Raw genomic sequence first — 17344 nt, forward strand, 5'->3', positions numbered from 1 at the left:
AATAAATTATAGTGCACGACAACGGGGAGCTATAACTAGACGTGCGAAGAAAAAAAAAGCGTGATTGCATATTGTGTAATAAATTCTGACAGCATTGGGTGCCCAGAAATATCCGACCGGAGAATTTGACAGCGATATTTCTGAAAGTTTATTTAAGGCACTTTTCGCGTCATCTGTCACAGCTATCAGAATTTTTAGTTGCCAGAAAAGGTCGGCGAACAAGATGCGATCATTGGTCCCCGCCAACGATCAGATATTACCTCTTATACATGAGGGTGTTAGCCATGACACAATGGAACACTTTTTATACACCCATAAAGGCGTAAAAATGTTTAGAGTGCACCCATAAAGTGAATAAGGGTGTGAATCGGTCTACGACTCACACCTTTAGACATAAAAAAAGGGTGTAAGATTGTGAATTACAGACCGATTTACTCCCTAATTCATATTTAAGGGTGTAAGTTATTTTACACTGCAGAACGTCATACATTCTCTGGCACGTAAAGAACGACACGCAATGACTCAACAAAAAATGCGAGTCGTTGAAGCGGGACAGCAAGCCCAGAGAGCTGCCTGCATTTAATCTTTTCTATGGGGCTCTTGCGTTGCCCAGGGGGCGCTGCAAAATGGTGCTAAAAAGCGCCCTCAATCCGAAACTGGGTAGTATCAAGCTCGGTCGTCTGCTTCGGGAAGCACGTTTACAATACGAACCCGCCACTTTCGGTTGTGTTGTACCACGGCTTGCAACGAATATCGGGCACGGAAGATTTTTCCATGGGTGGCATGCTGCGTAAAGGCAAGAAATTATGCAACGACGAATACATGTACGTCGTTCAAGGAATAAGCGGCGAAGTTTTAGCGCGGTGTCAATCGCAAGTGAAGAGTCACGCACGTGCGAAGTTGAACTTCAGGTAAGGTTTGCACACTGCCATATTCAGGCGCACAAACGCGAGGAAATGCTTGCCTATAAATGAAGTCACAGCAGCGATAAGCGTTTAGGGAATAGCTCGAGCGCACGACGGTACACGCCGCGACGGCAGCGGTCTTTCAGCATGCCGCGATGTACGAACTGCTCGAGCGCACGATCGTACCCGCCGCGACGGCAGCGATCCTTTAGCATGCCGCGAAACGGCGGGTCTCCTGCAATCTTTGGTGACTGCATGCCGCTGGACAAGTAATTATGCCTGCGCTGTAGTAGCGGCCATCTGTCCCTTTAGCAATTGATAAATAACTGATGCAATGCATATACGCTCGCAGTAACGTACGTACGTGCAAATCGCGCTGCAGCGCGAGCTCGTGCGCTGCTCGCTGGATGTAGCTTTTAATGATAGCGCTCGAACATCGATGTGCTGTAATCAATACTACCTTGCTGTGCTGCCTGAACGTGCTGGCTTGAGGTCAAGGATGAGCACATTCAACTGTCTAACCTGTGCTGCTCGTAGTGGGGTAGTGAATTGTCACCGAATCAGCCCGACCATTTGTGGTCATTTGCACACACCTGGTCACTTCACCACTTCGCACCGGTCGAATTGTCAATTGTCGCTGTGGCCGGGTCTCGAATCGTGAATCACCAGCCATGCCTGCTGCTATGTCGGTCTTCCATTTCGCTTACACAACGCGACGAACTGCAGTTATCCAGCGCGCCCGACGCTCCACTTCGTGAGTCCTTGAAGGAAAACGGTAGAATCTGATGTTGGGATTCAGGTCTTGTTCATGGCAGCCCACGACGCAGCAGTAACGACGGTGACGCTTTTTCGAGGCTGAGCTAGGTGTCTTCGGATCGGTGTCGCCGATGTCTTCTGCTTCCAGCATTACGGCACACGGAGAGTCCGTTTTCTTATAACTATAGGCTGCGGCTAGCTCTCAACCTGGTCGCCATGGTCTGTGAGAAGTGACGAGCCTTTTCGCACTCGAAACAGGGCAGAAAAAAGTGCGAATCGGCGCAAAACGCGGGCTAGAAACGTGCTTCGCCACAGCCAGGGCTCAATACTATCCAAGCTGGTACTACCCAGATGACGTTTTTCGCCGCCACCAGGCGCCGCTACTATACCTCAAACTCCAGCGCAAGACGCCCATTGCCTCTCCCATGCCCTGTTTACACGCGTGAAACCTGAGCGCGGCGCGGACTACTAACCCCCTGAACGCAACGTTGCGTAACTTCCATTGGCAGACGCAGCTTACTCAAGGACACCGCTCCAAGATGCAAAAGGACAATCCTGGAGTCAGTGCAATACCGAGCCAACCAGCAACGATTTACATGGTGCTTAAATTACGATCCACAGCATTCCTCTATGACGCTGTTGACGCGCTCAAAACGTCTTGCGATGCTTCAGAATGCGTTTAATTTTGTTTTTTTGCGTTTTCTGCCTGCGTGTATTTTGTGATGAAACAACTTCGTTTTTTCTGTGGCGTTCTTTTTATTTGTGTAACGTATAACCACTCTGCTCATATCGTGACGCTTCCACGAGCTTCACGCATGTTGGGTCCACCAATTGGTGGCGATCGCTGGCTGGTGACAGCCGGTCACGGACGGCGCTTACGTGCGAGGGTGTTCGTGAACACGGTCTCCGGTTCATTCTGGGCACAGCCCTATATGTACAGGCCGAGCTCTGTGCTCCTATCTGATGGGTTGGGCTTAACGAGGGGCGCCTCTCTGTGCGTAGCCGCTGCTGTTACAACGTCTACTACTTAAGAGGAAGCTTTGGCTCAGGAACTCATTTCTATATGCATTGGAACGGAGAAACCCTTTTTCCTTGCAACCACTGCAGCAAATTTGATTAGGTTTGTTGTATATAAGAGAAAATGTTAAAATATAATGACTGGTGGAGGCGCATTTTCGATTTAGGCCGCTGATGTGTGAAAAAAAAATTGTTGAAAATCGCAAATATACAGAAAACGAAACTATCAAGTTTGGAACTATCTAACTCATCAATGAAAAAAGGATGTCGCAATTCTGTAAATTCCATCTAAAGATACATCTAAAGGGGACAAATTCGATGTATTATACATGGCTTCGAAATGCACCACTAAAATATGAGTAAGAATTTTGCAAATCTTTTGTAAACATTTTAGCGAATTCACGTAAGATATTAATTAACATATTGTTACGGAGCAATATGTCCCGTGGCAGTATGAAAGTTGTCCGCTTAGGCTGTTCTCACGGGCGCGATTTACGATACATCGACATCTGTTCTTGGTGCAGAGTTGTGCATTGTGCTTCTATTTATTTTAAAACTTACTAACTTTCAGATATGTTTGCGAAAAATTCAGGCCATAAACGAAAATTCTGCTTCCATCAGTAACTAGAATATAACATTTTTTCTAAAATCCCCAAACATCATTATAATCGGCCCAGGAGTTATATCTCACGAAAGCATTTCTGCGTTTTACAAGTACTTGAATAGGCGGCATCGGAGCTAACGCTTCCTCTTGAAAAAAAAAAAAAAAAAAAACCGTCTCTGGAAAAACGTGAGACACTTCAGTGGAGGGTTCCAGATCAACTTAGATCACTACGAGGTCTAAGACAATGGGGTCTAAACCATACATACAACAGCGCCACCTGTAGGTACTCGTAAGATGCTCTGCGAGACGGAGAGAATCGCAACAGTCGGTCCATCCGCATCCGCTAACTTCCCAGTCTTAGTCCGCACCCGCAAACATACGCACAAGCGCCATTATACCCTCCCGCTCATGCTCTCTCCTGCCGGACCGTTAACACTACATAGCCTCCGCGATTTCGAAGAGCCACGCGTGAGGCGACGCCTGTTTAGTAACAGCAGCAACCGGGCAGCTAGCCTCCGCGCACAAGTGCCAGATCCGCACGGACTGGCCTCGCTTTTCTTTGCGGCCAAACCGCGCTCCCTCCACTTCAGCGTGCCGCAGTGTCCGACGAGCCGCTACGCGATGGTGAGGCAATCTGCACCCCGGCCGGATTGCTATAGCAACCGCGGGCGGCCGCAGCGCGCCGAAAGAAGGCGGCTGTAATAGAAAGAAATCAGCGCCGCGCGGGGGCTTGGTGTAACGAGCGGCCACGTCGCCGGAATATGAGCTCCGCGCTCCGCGAAATTATGACAGCAATGGAGCCCCCCCCCCCCCCCCCTCTCCTCCTCTCCCTCTTTCCTCGCACACTTCTAGTACTACCTCCACTGCCACCATCCTTCCGCACCTTCCGTACGGCGTCTCCTGTTCTGCCGCATACCACCACCAACGGTGTGCTGTTGCAAGTGTAAGGCGGTGTGTCTTGATCATCTCCCGGAGGGCGCTTTTCTTCACTACGTCCCTTTCCTACAATAAAGTGTATTTTCTCTCTTCACTGCAACACCCCTCCTCAACGCCACGCGTATGTGATGTCTCGCCCATACAACGAGCGGTCGGTCAGTTTGGTCGGTAGTAGAGACGTTTGGCGCCGCCCTGGCGGCCGTTTCGAGCAGTTGCCTCCTCATTGGCATCAGAAGCACGATACTTTTGGGTGAAGGGAGAGGGTTGCGCGAGTAGCTGAGCTCTCCGGACTGGTGTTTCACGAACTCTGTGCAGTTCATGTGCAGTACCCTTTCATCTTCGTTTCTCTCTCTCTCTCTCCATCTGCAGTACGGTAAAAGCTGTTATACGGATCGCTTTTGGCGCGTTGCAAAATTGTTTTCGTTATGACCCCTGCTCCCAGCCGAAGTCCCTGGTAATGCACTTACCCGTGCATTAGGTCGTAAGTGGAAGGCCTTACAAAAGACGGCATGGGAACTCAGTTGTCTCTCTATTTACTTTTTATTGTTTTTTGTAGACTTGCCGTTGAGATGCAAATGATTATCGAGCATGATTTGTAGAAAAGAAGTGCCCACTCCAGTTTAATTCGTAATCCTTGCGTGAGCCTTCCATTTACACGACCACCGGAGCATTTTGTCTTAAAAAGAAGTCTTTACAAAAGACGGTACAGACATTTTGTAGTTAGGCTGACAGTTTTTGCCTGCTGTATACTTGCCGTTGAGTTGCAATTGAGTATCAAGCATAAGTTTCTGGAGGGGGAAGTGCTTGCTCCATTTCCCGCCGGTAATCCTTCCGCTGATCGCCTCGTGATCCTTTTTTTAAAGGGAGGATTAGCGGCTGACCTTGAATTGACCGGCTCACTTCTCTTTTTTTTTCTTAGGTTCGAACGGGAGAATGACATCATTGACTCGGCTATTATTTTCCGTATTTACCACACAGAGTTCAGTACTAAGTAAAGAAGGTTTGCGTGTATTTAGTATAGCCGGGTACAGTTCCTAGCTAGCCGACGTGAGCTCACTGACAAAAGTAATTATAGAAATTACATTGCATTTCCACTGAATCTGTGCCACGTTCAAAAAAATTTCCTGTAGAGAGATAGAGGGATTGTGAAGAGGAAGAGGCGCTACTTTCTGCAACCATTTAGGAGCACGGCTCAGCGAATACAATCGAATGCCTGGCATAAAAAAGTGAAAACAGATGAAAGACAGATAGGTTAACTAGATTAATTGTGCCGTTGGCTACTCAGCACTGGGTGGAAGGGTAAAATAGTAACAAATATGATAAAAAAGAAAATGCGGAAGAAATCTGTCCGCACAAACATTATCAAGGCACCTGCGAGCAATTGCAGCCTTTTACACAATCTATATGGTTTAAAAAAAACGCGCACCATTGCTTTTAACGTAGCTCGAGCTGACTTCGACGGGGATCAGGGTTCAGGGATTTTACTTTCCGTTATACAGGGACGGTTTTCAAGTCTGTCGTGCGTGGCGGAGAGTGAAGTGCGCCATCTTCTTCCCTAACCAAAGTCATACTTTTTTGTACTTTTTCATTGACATTGAATTGCGTTTTCGTTGACTTTTCGCAGAATCACACTTGAATGTCGAGCCATATTTTAAAAATCAATAAGGGAGGCCGACAGACGGGAGTAGCAGACTCTGCTATAGAAGTTAGATATCTAACTAGGATAAATTGCCTCAGAAAGACCGGCCAACATTTTGATAAGTCAGATAGTTGCACTTATCTAAACGACAGTGGACATCGGACTGTCGAGGTCCACTCGACAGTCCGAGTCGAATTCTTAGTCGAACACTCGGGCTAAGTGGACTTATCTTACTTATCGAAACCAAGGCCAGTCTTTGTGAGGCACTTTATTCATGTTTATCAAACTTCTAAAGCACGGTACGCCATATTATTTTACCAGGGTTGCGCGATGTTTTGCAAGGGCCGTGACTTTCGCTGTACTGCGTAGAATTGGCGAGAACGGAGCGTGAGAAAAGGGCAGGGGGGGGGGGGGGGGCAGGCACCTGGCGGCGACGGTAGGGATAGTTCTGGGAGAGACGTGAGGTACCACCCGGCCTGCGCGGCGAGGGAAGTGAAGAGCGGAAATGCGCGCGGGAGTAGCGGTTCTCTATAGAGTACGCGGTGCTCAGGGCTCGCCAGATGAACGCGGATTCCTCCGCATGTGGCGCGACGGCGATCTGCGTAAATCAGCGCCGCGTCTACGACGCTCTTCTCGTGAGCACAACCTCGAGCTTTATTGCCGTTAGCTCGAAAAAAAAGAGAGAGAAAAAAATGCCGAGGAGAAGAATTACATTCTACTTAGCCGGCCGGCCTTATATAATATTTTGCTTCCGTTTTAAAGGAGGAGGATATTACATACGAAAAATGAAGAGAGAGAAAAAAAAATAGACGCGAACGTTGTTGTTTGTTTATTGTTTCTGTTTTTAACCTTATGCGAGTTTTGTTTTTGAGTGGCTCTAATGAGAAAATAAAAGCGGCTACGACGACCTAGCCGCATTAAGGCAGGTGCACGAGCCGTTGTTTCTCGCTTAGAAGCGTCAGAAAAGAAAGACGATTAGCGAATCTCTCCACTAAATTTTATTTATGAGCTAATTTTAGTTAGAGTTAGATGTTCCTCAAGTAGACAGCACATTTTTGACGATGACACATTTTTCTGAGGCTCTCGAGAGTACAGCGCTGAAGTTAGTGCTCACTGCGTTTTAAAAGACGATACACTCTCGACGCTCCAGCCATCCCAAACAGGTGGTGTGGCGAAGTGTGATTGGTGTAGTTGCTTCTGTGGCGTCGGTTCTTCGAGTCGGTGTAAACACCCTTTCGTGGTTAGTGTTCCAGTCTCCGCGGTTCTCTGTAACTGCCTTCCGCCCATCTATCAGCAGCCTATTCTATGTATCCTGTAGAGCGATGGCGTCTTCTAGTCATATCTATTTGAGTTTCTCCTCACCTTTTACTCCTCCGCCATCCTCGATTTTGCGTCCCGTCCTTTGGCAGCCATTACATTACTCTAATAGACTATCGGTTATCGATTCTACACACTACCCGAATTGCCGCCCCCCCCCTTTCTATCTCAACTAGGATATCATCTACCAGCGTTTACTCTCTAATCTATATAGAACCGTTCCTGTTCCTTAACGTTACGCCTGTAATTGCGTATTGCTTACATCGCTCTTTGCGCTGTCCTTGACACTGTCAAGTTTTTTTTATTGCGATAGCAATTATATGGTCACTCAAAGCGAATTTGTGTCGTCGGCGTCGCCGTGAGGCTCTCTATATATTTGTTGACCTCAGAGTTTCGGTCACGTAGGTTCGCCCTTGCCAAATGCACTGATACACGTTTCACTTCGAGGGTATCTGTAAGCTGCCGGCCAAGACTTGATAGTTCCTTTCTAACTAATTCCGGTGCACTTGCCCGTTTGCAAAAAAAAAAAAAGACTAGGACTCCGCGCCACAGCCACGAACGGTAAAGCGTAGCACGCCGTACCTTGATTGACTGATTGGTTGGTTGATTCATTGGTTGACTGATAGAACTCACTGATTGATTGATCGATCGGATTCAACTTCTCAAAGCAACGCGACGAGCTGTAAGAGATGCCGCAGTGGCGGGGTTCCATATTGATTATCTGGGGGTTATTTAAAGTGTATAAAAACTACGACACTCGAGTGTAGGGAGCCATAATGCTGCCGTCGCGGCTGGGATTTGAACCCCAGACTTCGCGCTCAGCAACACAACAGCCATAACCACGGAGCCACCGTGGCGGGCACGTCGCAAAACTAACACGCGGGCTTTGAAGAGACGCCGAATTGGCGGGGCTGATCAAAGTTATCAAATTGCTCATTACATTTCGAGAAAATTGTACTTAATAAACCTGCACTCAAAGCTCGGTAGGCGAGTGCCTTCCGTGGCAAACAGCTTATAAATGTTTAGACTGACGGCAATTTGATGCTTCGACGTTTTCAGAACTTGCGTTTATCTTTACTTGTTAAGCGTGTATTTATGAAATATCTAAGATGCGATAGGTAATTTTTTGTTGCACTTCTTATACATTTAACTGGTTCTCATTTGCAAAGTGTAAGCGACACATGTATTCATGCGAAATATTTGATTCCGGCATGTAGTGATTTGCTCTAACCGTATTGTACTCGTACATTGTCTGCACCAGCATTTGCCCGACTGTTATCGTTCCAGTTGGACCAGCGACTAGCTTTCAGCCACAGGTCCAACCAGTTTTGCAAACTTTGTACGCTTTACGTCCATAAAATAAAAATTCACAGGGTATCTTATGTTATCCCTAAGACGACTTGAATTCGAAAGCCCAAGTGCCGATGCATTAAAGACGGATACATGACATACACATCCCCCTTAATCCGCTTAGTCTACTTCGCTTAGGCATCCTTCTTAATTCGCTTACTCATCCTCTCAGTTCGCTTAGTCTGCTTCGCTTAGTCATCCCTCTTAATTCGCCTACTCATTATCTTAATTCCCTTAGTCCTCCCCCTTAATTCCCTTAGTGTACTTCGCTTAGCCACCTCTCTTAATTCCTAAGGTTGTGGGTTCGAGTGCCTTAATTAACTCTATCTTAATGAACTGTGCTTTAATTACCTTAGCCTTCATTAACACCGAAGGTCGACGGTTCGTAACCTTTTTTTGTACCTTTCGTGTCGTCGACGCGTTTTTCGCTCAAGGTTGACTGACTCACGAGAAATATAAGGCTTTCGCCTTAAAAACTACAAACGAGCAATGAAATTGCATTTCTCATCGCGTCGGGGGAAGTGCGACCGGTGATCGATCCGTCGACCTCGCGCCACCGAAGCGACGGAATGCCGTGTGGCCCCACTTCGAGCCCACCGGCGGCGGCGGTGGATTTGCGCCGTCATACCAACCTCGGTATGGAGATGTTGTCGTCGGGCAGTACGAGGTAGCATCTCTGCCGCAGCAGGCCCGCCCACAGCTGGACACCGACGATGCCGAAGATGAAGAAGACGAAGAAGCAGAGGAGCAGCACGTTGCCCAACATGGGCAGTGTGTCCAGCAGCAGCATCACCAGGATCCGCATGCTCGGGATGCGGTTGATGGCTCGCAGGGGCCGCAGCACGCGAATGGTGCGGATCGCCGACAGGTTGATGTTACCCACGTCCAGCACGTACTCCAGGGCACTGCGTGTCGTTTAACGCCGCGAAGGCGACAGACAGCGTCAGTACCGCGCGCCATTTTCGTTTTTGTTTGTCCGATGTAGTCACACGTACAGTCGTCATCAATATGAAAGGGAACATCAAACTTTTTTTTTCAGACGCCCGTAGGGGGCCAAGCACACATGTCCTTCCATAAAGTGTTCAGTGATACTAAAAGTTCACCAGGAAAACTTATTGTGAAGTATTAAGTTGCTATATTTGAACCCATGCATAACGAGTTATCGTAGTTTTAAAAGAACTTCGCTGTGCCATTTAATATTGATGGCGACCGTACGTAACCCTTCTCTCCTCTAATCGTCTAACGTCATCATTTTTTCTGCCTTTCATTTTTGCTATACCCTCTTCCTTTAATTCCAAACCCTGTGCGAGGGATTTCGTGCGTTACAGTGAGGAGCGACGGCTTTCAGGGACGAAACGGGCTGTAGCGCCACCAGGGGACGTTTTCTCGGACGGTCGCTTTCGGCGATGATATCGCTTTCAGAGCGCGCTTATTCGCTGGTAGAGCACTACGCCAGGGGAAAGCTACAGTATCGCGTAGAGTGAGCGTCCGAGAATACGTTCCCCGGATCGTTCGTTGTTGTCGCTCCATCGCTCGGTTTTGAAGAAATCTAGGATTCGTCGCTCGGGCGCCCAGAGATGCTGTGAGCGACTAGCCAATAGCGCGAACCGGAACAGAACGTACATGTACATGTACATGTGCATCTACGGTACATGTACAAGATCGCTTGCATGGGGTTTTTACTTTACTCCAACGCTAAGTAGCTGACTGGAACTCGCTGGTTCAGGCCGAACCTCCTCATAAATATGGCGGCCATAGCGTGGATTGTTAAAATGGTGGTTTCAACCCAATTCAAGCGGTATTCGTGTTCTACATTAAGTACGGAGAGTAGAAATGCCTTAAAGAATAACAAAAAAGAAACAAAGAAAATCGTAATCATCGTTTTATCAGTGTGTTGGCAGCCATGTTTTAAACGATTGATGACTGAGGGACAGAAAGCTTGACACTTCATTGGTTGAGTACCCAGCGAGCAGACTATTGTCGAATTTTCCTTCATTGACATTAGTCAATCGAATCTCGTACTACATTCATTGGAATGCTTGTTGTGTGTCTCGGTACCTTCGCTTATTGTTTAGTTTTTTGTCGATTACATTTCTCTTTTCTTTTTCACTATTCTTACGTTGACGAAGAACCTTTGCATTTTGCAGACTACTTTGAAAACGCGTTCCTGTTTTTCCTGTAAAGGGTGCACCTCCACTTGCCAGAACTTATTGTGGCGAAGCTATTGCAAAATTTTGTAGGGGCACGTAAATTGTGTTGTGGTTTAGACAAGTACCTCCTTTACGAAAAAGAAATAAGAAAAAAAAAACCGAAGGTGGTAATTGCTGCATCCATGGCACTGACCGCTTCTTTTAGAGTTTCTTTTTAAATTTTAGCGCGCAGCTCCCAGCTCTGGCGCGCCGCTCAAAGCTGACTGTTCGACCGACAAACTAACTTATTGATTGTCTAATTGTTTGATAGATCGATAGATCGAGTCAATGAGTGCGTGAGCAGTTCATTGAACCATTGACCGGTCAGTCGATAGATCGATAGATTGATTGTGTGATCGATTAACTGACGGAATGATTGACTGATTAATCGATAGATTACTCATAAGTGCGTGAGTAATTCATTGAATATTCAATCAGTCAATCGATCAGTTGATTTAGAAAGTTAATGAGTCAATGACTGATTGAAATATGGAGTGATTGATTGGCTGGCCGAATGATTGTTTGATAGATCTATAAATCTAGTCAATAAGTGTGTGAGCAATTTATTGAATGATCCATCGGTTCGTCGATCGATTGACTGAGAGAGTTAATGAGTCAATGCCCGACTGAAATATTGAGTGATTAACTAGCTAACTGAACGAGTGAATAATTGATTGGCCGATAGATCGATTGAATTGGTGACTGATGGGCGTAATGATTGGACAAGCAATGGCGTCATCACCGGCCCGTTTCCTCACCCGGCGATGACGATGAAGAAGTCCAGGCGGTTCCAGGCCTCGGCCAGGTACGCGCTGCGGCCGAGCAGCCCCATGGCGAGTACCTTGATGGTCATCTCGATGGCGAAGAAAGCGAATATGAGGTCGTCGAACACCTGCAGCAGGCGGCAGCGCGCCGAGTGGCAGCCGTCGTCCGCGCACGGCTGGTACATGCCGAGAGTGACGCAGTTGAGCAGGATCACCAGCATGCTCACCCGCTCGAACCACGTGATCGACGGAAGCGGTGAAGTCAAGGAAGTTTACGTAGGCGCCTTGGACACTCACACACACACACTCCCATACACACGCACAGCCGCTCAACCATGTACCAGCATGATGCTAGAGCATAGTGTAAGTGTATGTGTCTGCGCGTGTGTGTCCATGCGCCTAGGTACACACACGCGCAGACACACACACTCCCATACACACGCGTAGCCGCTCAAAAATGAGCGAGCAAGATGCTAGAGCATGCAGCAACTTGCATTTTACAGCACAGCCCTTAGGCGCCCGCTCCTTCGTTCAACGTCGGCGTCCCTCGGCGTAACTGAGCGAACGAGCACAGCGAAAGATCAAAGAGCGAACGCGGAGCGCAGCGGGGGATGAAAGACGGCGATAGCAAAGAGAACGTGAGGAGCAAAGAGGAGGAGAGCATGGCGAAAAGGTGAGGAGGAAAGCGGAGTGCCGCACCAGACGTACTCCACGGCCGCGACCCGACAAGCGGCGAGCGCGTCAACCAATACCATATATGGCAACAAAGCGCCGGCGTGGGCTTTGGACCCACTGCGCATGCGCTACTTCGCCTGTGCTGCCGCCGCTAGACAATGCGCTCCGCGCGAGCCACGCGTTACCGTGTTCCCGCTTTCTTTCTGAACAATAGGCAACGCAACAGGTGGAAATGCTTCGCCTGCCGCTGCAGCTGAACGAGCTGCCCGAGCCGAGCCACCGCCGAGAGGATCCTGTCGTTAAGATTCAGTCTTTGCCACAATATATCGCGAATTCAAAACAACTAAACGGCTGCGCTCAAAATTTGCATGAGGGAGTATTGTAACCGTCGATGAATTTTTTAAAGCGAAGATTTCTTCCCTTACTCTCTCAGGCTTGGTGTGGCTGCTGGCTGACGGGTTGGTCAGCATCTCGACGGATGTAATTGTGGATATATATACCAAGTTTATAAGTGCGCCGAATGAAAGTACAAGTTAACAGACGTATTATATAACCCTTGTATGCTGACCGACAAAGTAGTGCAAGGGGGAGCATCTCTTGTTCTGCATACAAAAAAAAATGCTCCAGAAAAGTTTGTATAATGTCAGCTCGCAGTTATCTCTAAGCATACTGACCTGCTAATGAAATATTAAATTATATGTCAAAAATTTTCTCACTTTATTTTCTTTGATTTAGAGATAAGTGCCTTAACGTGAGTGCCTCGTCTTGGCGAATTCCCCAGAATGTGTATCCACCAGAAAGGGCACGTACGACTGTGACGCAAGGAGTTCCGAATTCCTCAATGTTACTTGATACACGCGGCGTACTTTTATGCCCATAACATCTGTCATCATCATTATTCCTTCAACAAGTATCATAGATCGCAGTCGTCTATGTGACGTCACTGCGTGTGCGTTTCACACTTTGCAATAGCCTGATTTGCATTTTGGCGAAGCTGGCGAATGATGCAATGCACAAACATAAAAAAAACGAATGAAAATGAAGTTGTGGCCTCCGTGATTGATGGTCAAATACAACGCATGAGCTTACATTACACGTAGCATAGTAATGAACTAAGCAAAATTGTACCATCGCCGTATGGTTATAATTTACGGTTTCACTAAAGGTTCGCTTCAAGTAGATTCAAGCACATGCGTTGAAGCTGCATAAATGTTTTATGGCGATAGCGTTTAGGGCCCCGTGTCGCAGAAAATCCGGCGTCGGCAACCGGCGTGTGATCGAGGGTGGCGGAGAAAATCATCCAACCACATCGACCGCGCAGGCCCTCCACGTGGTGCAAGGTTTTGGTGAACAAAAATTGAATTTCTCGCAGTGAAATCCGTCAGAAAAATGGTAAAGTACGACTTTACGATGTACGAGAAAACCTAATTCTGCTACGAGAAAACTCGAACACAAACCCCTTTTCCAGCGTTTCTACCAGACCTGCGCGCGTCGGGGCACTAGCAAACAATTAATAAAAAAATAAAAAAAGGTGCTAGGGCCTTCAAATTTTAATAAAAGACCCATGGAAAAACGTCTTTCCAGCAATGCATTCCAGTTTAAAAGTGAAGTCGACTTTAAGGGGATCGGTGTAAGCTTGGTCTTTGTAAGCTGGCTTTGCCACGTTCAGTGTTGCAGTGAATGAAGCCTACTTGCCGTATGCGAACGTTGCGACGCGAACGGGTCCCGATAACGCTATCGTGTTCTACTCTTAAAGGCGAAGCTTAAGCGTCCTCCAATTTTTTTCCTTTATAAAGAGCTTTAAAAAGATATTGCGTTTATCAGTGCTCCGTTCTTGCGCAAATTGTGTGGCAAGAGCGGATTTTATAGCCCGGATTGTTCAGTAACACTTGGCCCGAGTACTAGCCAGGTTTGCCAAAAAGAAAATGCGAGCTTGCTTTTCGTATGTGCTCCTCTTGGTGTCAACGCCACATCCGCCAGCGATTTGTGGAATCCAATCATGAATACCATGATTTGGTGGTACTGCCTACGCCAGAAGCAGCCATGTTCTGTACCGCTCGCACTGCTAAGGGCGCAGACAAAAATCATAGTTCACATTCTAAAGAGTTCCTGTGGACTTGCTACAGACTTAAATAAACAAAATGAAGCCTTTAGAAAAAGAAAAGCTACTGAATTTTAGTTCTAACTTTTGTGGGACGCTCGATCGATACAGAAATTAGTTAAGGTAGAAAAGTACAGCATTTCAAATCAGCGCTCGGATAATTGGGCTTTATTTCAGTGTAAAAAAATAGTTATTTGCTTAAAAGTTTTCCGTGGTTTGTACCGTGCTGTGTTATAAAATCCACCTCAGCCGCGATTTCTGTGGCTGCCAAGGGCTGTCGGCAGCACTCGTATGCGCCGGATTTCGCAAGCCGCGAAAGGTGAGCAAAACATTAACACCGTCGCACCATGGCAACGGGCACTTCCACCTGTCGCAATCGCGAATGTTGAAACCTGGCGGGAAGTAAAGACGAAAACAACGCGAGTGGTATTGACCGTTTCTTCCTTTTTGTAGGTGGTGTCGGCCCTGATATCGGTAAACAACGGCGTCCTTGTTACACTGTGTTACGAGGCTGGGCAATACTTACGCAGGTGCAAAATAAGGCACACTCTAAAGAAAAGAAAATTATTTGCGCTGCCGTTATGCAATGGTGAAGGAAATTAGCCTTACAGAAGTTGTTATAAAAATTTTGATGTGTTTCCATTGAATACTTGTTGCCTTTAGTTTACGTTTTTGTTGAGATACAATTGACTATCACGCATGACTTGTGCAAGGGTTCCCAAAGTATTTAGCTCGCTGAGTGGTTCGTATTAGCGGGCACCGACTAATCGGTATTGCGAATGTAGAGGCGAACGTAGCCAGTCGTTGATGAAGTGTTTGCAAATGAAAAAAAAAACTTTACGCAGTCGGCCGGAGAGTTGCTTAGGAAACAAAATGGCGAAGGACATCACTGCATACACTGCGCTTTTAAGCGCCTTACTGCATTCGCCAAGTATACCAGTAGCTATGTGCATAAAATTGGCGAGGTAGTGGACCAGATTATAATGCTTCGGGTTAACTTACTCCTATATAGGCTTTCTTTTGAATGAACGTTTTCCTTTTCTCATGCTGGTAAGTGCGACGAAGCAGAATCAACTGGGGCACTGGATTAACGATATTATTTATATTACGTTCTGCGGACACGAAGCATTTGGCGTGATGCCATCAAGCCAGTCAATGCGAATTATCTTGTACGCATTATGCGCGTCTATATCAAGCCGGCTTACATGACTTATCATGCGGACGGTGCATGCGTTTCTATTTCTATTTGTTTCTGTTTTTTTAAATGGTCACCTGATCGTATTCTTTGTATCCTCCAACGGAAAGAACTAGCCGTCACCACTCTGCGGTGGTTGTTTCTTTTGGTAATTTCCTTTCAATAAACAAAAAAAGTCGGTGGACTAGTTTCTGAGGCGTGACGCGGTAGCCCTACTACGTAGAGAACGTCCGTGGAATGACGACAGACGCTGTGGTGCGCTAATAGTATAGTCAGGGAGCATGCACTGCCCAGCGTTGGCGACATGGCTCGGTCAAAACACCGGTCGTTTAGCGGGGGGCGGGCGAAGCAGTGATCGAAGCCGGCGCCTGCGATGATCTGGAGCTAGAGACAGGTCGGCCTGGTAGCAGCTCTCGTCAGAAGCCATCGTTCAAGGAGTCCAAAGGCAGCGTGGACTGTCCGGTCGAAGGTGCCGACTGATAGCATATCAATCAGTGTGGCCAGACGAGGCAGCGCTGGATGCCAGACGCGACGAAGGGAATTGGTGGTCAGGTGACCGGGGAAGGAGTGGATGGGAAGGAAAAGGGTAGGTTGAACCGTGAAGCTCTGCCGTAGCTAGAGCCGAGGCGTCAAGCTGCCTTGCTTTGGCAAAAGTTATATCGAAGTTAAAGAAAATGAATTGAAATTCAATAAAAATGCAACACTAACTCATCGGAAAGTTTTTAGGGATGTGCCTAAAGAGTTGGCTTTCTTTTTTCTGATCGCGATAGACGAGCGCATGGGCGTCGGTTACTACGAGCAAGTGAGTAGCCGGTGAGTAGTAGGACGAATTATTCGTAGCAAAGTACGATGTTAGACTATTGTGCATCGCTGTCAATGTATGTGGAACACATGCTTAATGGAAGACAGAAGAAACGGACAGAAATATCGCCTTTTCTTTCTTTTTCTGATTTCTTTCGCTAACCTTTTGCGCCGCAAACATGGACACAAGTATTCTTACTCACGAAGCAGCATACCGTGAATACCGAAAGAGAAAAATACCATTGCTATTCTCAAATGAACTCAGGCCTATGTCCGGGCCTCCTGGTGGATTCATGCCTTCGGCCCAGCACGTACGTTCGCAGTACCTATGACTGCATGGCGTGATCTCCATTTTCTACAACGGTACGCTGTTTCAATGTTACATGTTTCAATGTTACAATGGAGGAACCAACCCTAATTTAGTACGTTTCCGTCGGTCTTTCTTGTTTCTTTCTTTGGCGATAAGATGTTGTAAGTGCAGGCGGTTCTTCCTGTTTTCAGCCGACCTGTCGTTAGATAAATGACTAACAATTTAAAGGTAGTGTCACGCTTGTCAGCGCTGTTTTCGCGCTGAGAAAATTCTCAGAACGTAGCTGCCAGGCTGAGTCTCGGGTTGCTTTAAATCGCAACGCAATTCTTGTTTATCGATAACCAATAGCCTCGAGCAGAAGCTGTCAAAACCGGTTATGTCATGGGGGAACTAGTAGTGCGTGAACCTCAAGGCGGCGTCCCCACTTCTGATTCCATTTTTGCTTATTTTTAAGACTGCCCTTTTTAGTATTACTGAAGCGTATTGTTTACCAACCCTGCTTACCTTCTCGTTGTTCTTTATCTTCCCTATATCTTGAACTACATGATAATCGACGCACGATTGATTCATCGCTCAGAAAAGTAATAAAAATCTTGTTGTGTTTCTTTTGACTGTGAGTTGCTTCCGATAAATAGTACTTTCAGACGTAATTGAATATCTCTTTTAAACGAATAAGCATGTGGTATAGTGCCCTTATTTTCATGCATGGGCCGGTCAATAGGGAGCAGAAAGGGGGAGGAAAGGTTCTTTGATTCTCCCTGCATTCACCGTGTCCACCTGCAAAA

At 46.9% G+C, this 17344-nt stretch overlaps 1 protein-coding gene and 1 long non-coding RNA gene across 2 annotated transcripts in view; both read right to left on the reverse strand.

The window, feature by feature from the left end:
* Positions 1–17344, reverse strand: part of LOC119453202 (voltage-dependent T-type calcium channel subunit alpha-1G-like) — a 368827-nt gene that overhangs the window by 81019 nt on the left and 270464 nt on the right. The window contains 2 exon segments of the mRNA XM_037715224.2: positions 9157–9429; positions 11472–11717. Of these exon segments, the coding sequence (XP_037571152.2) occupies positions 9157–9429; positions 11472–11717 (519 nt within the window).
* LOC125945576 (uncharacterized) overlaps positions 11724–17344 on the reverse strand; it is a 270391-nt gene continuing 264770 nt past the window's right edge. The window contains exon 3 of the long non-coding RNA XR_007467019.1: positions 11724–17336. This is a non-coding gene — a long non-coding RNA (uncharacterized LOC125945576). The remainder of the gene's footprint in view (positions 17337–17344) is intronic.

The sequence above is a fragment of the Dermacentor silvarum genome, chromosome 5, assembly GCF_013339745.2.
Source record: "Dermacentor silvarum isolate Dsil-2018 chromosome 5, BIME_Dsil_1.4, whole genome shotgun sequence".
Classification (NCBI taxonomy): domain Eukaryota; kingdom Metazoa; phylum Arthropoda; class Arachnida; order Ixodida; family Ixodidae; genus Dermacentor; species Dermacentor silvarum.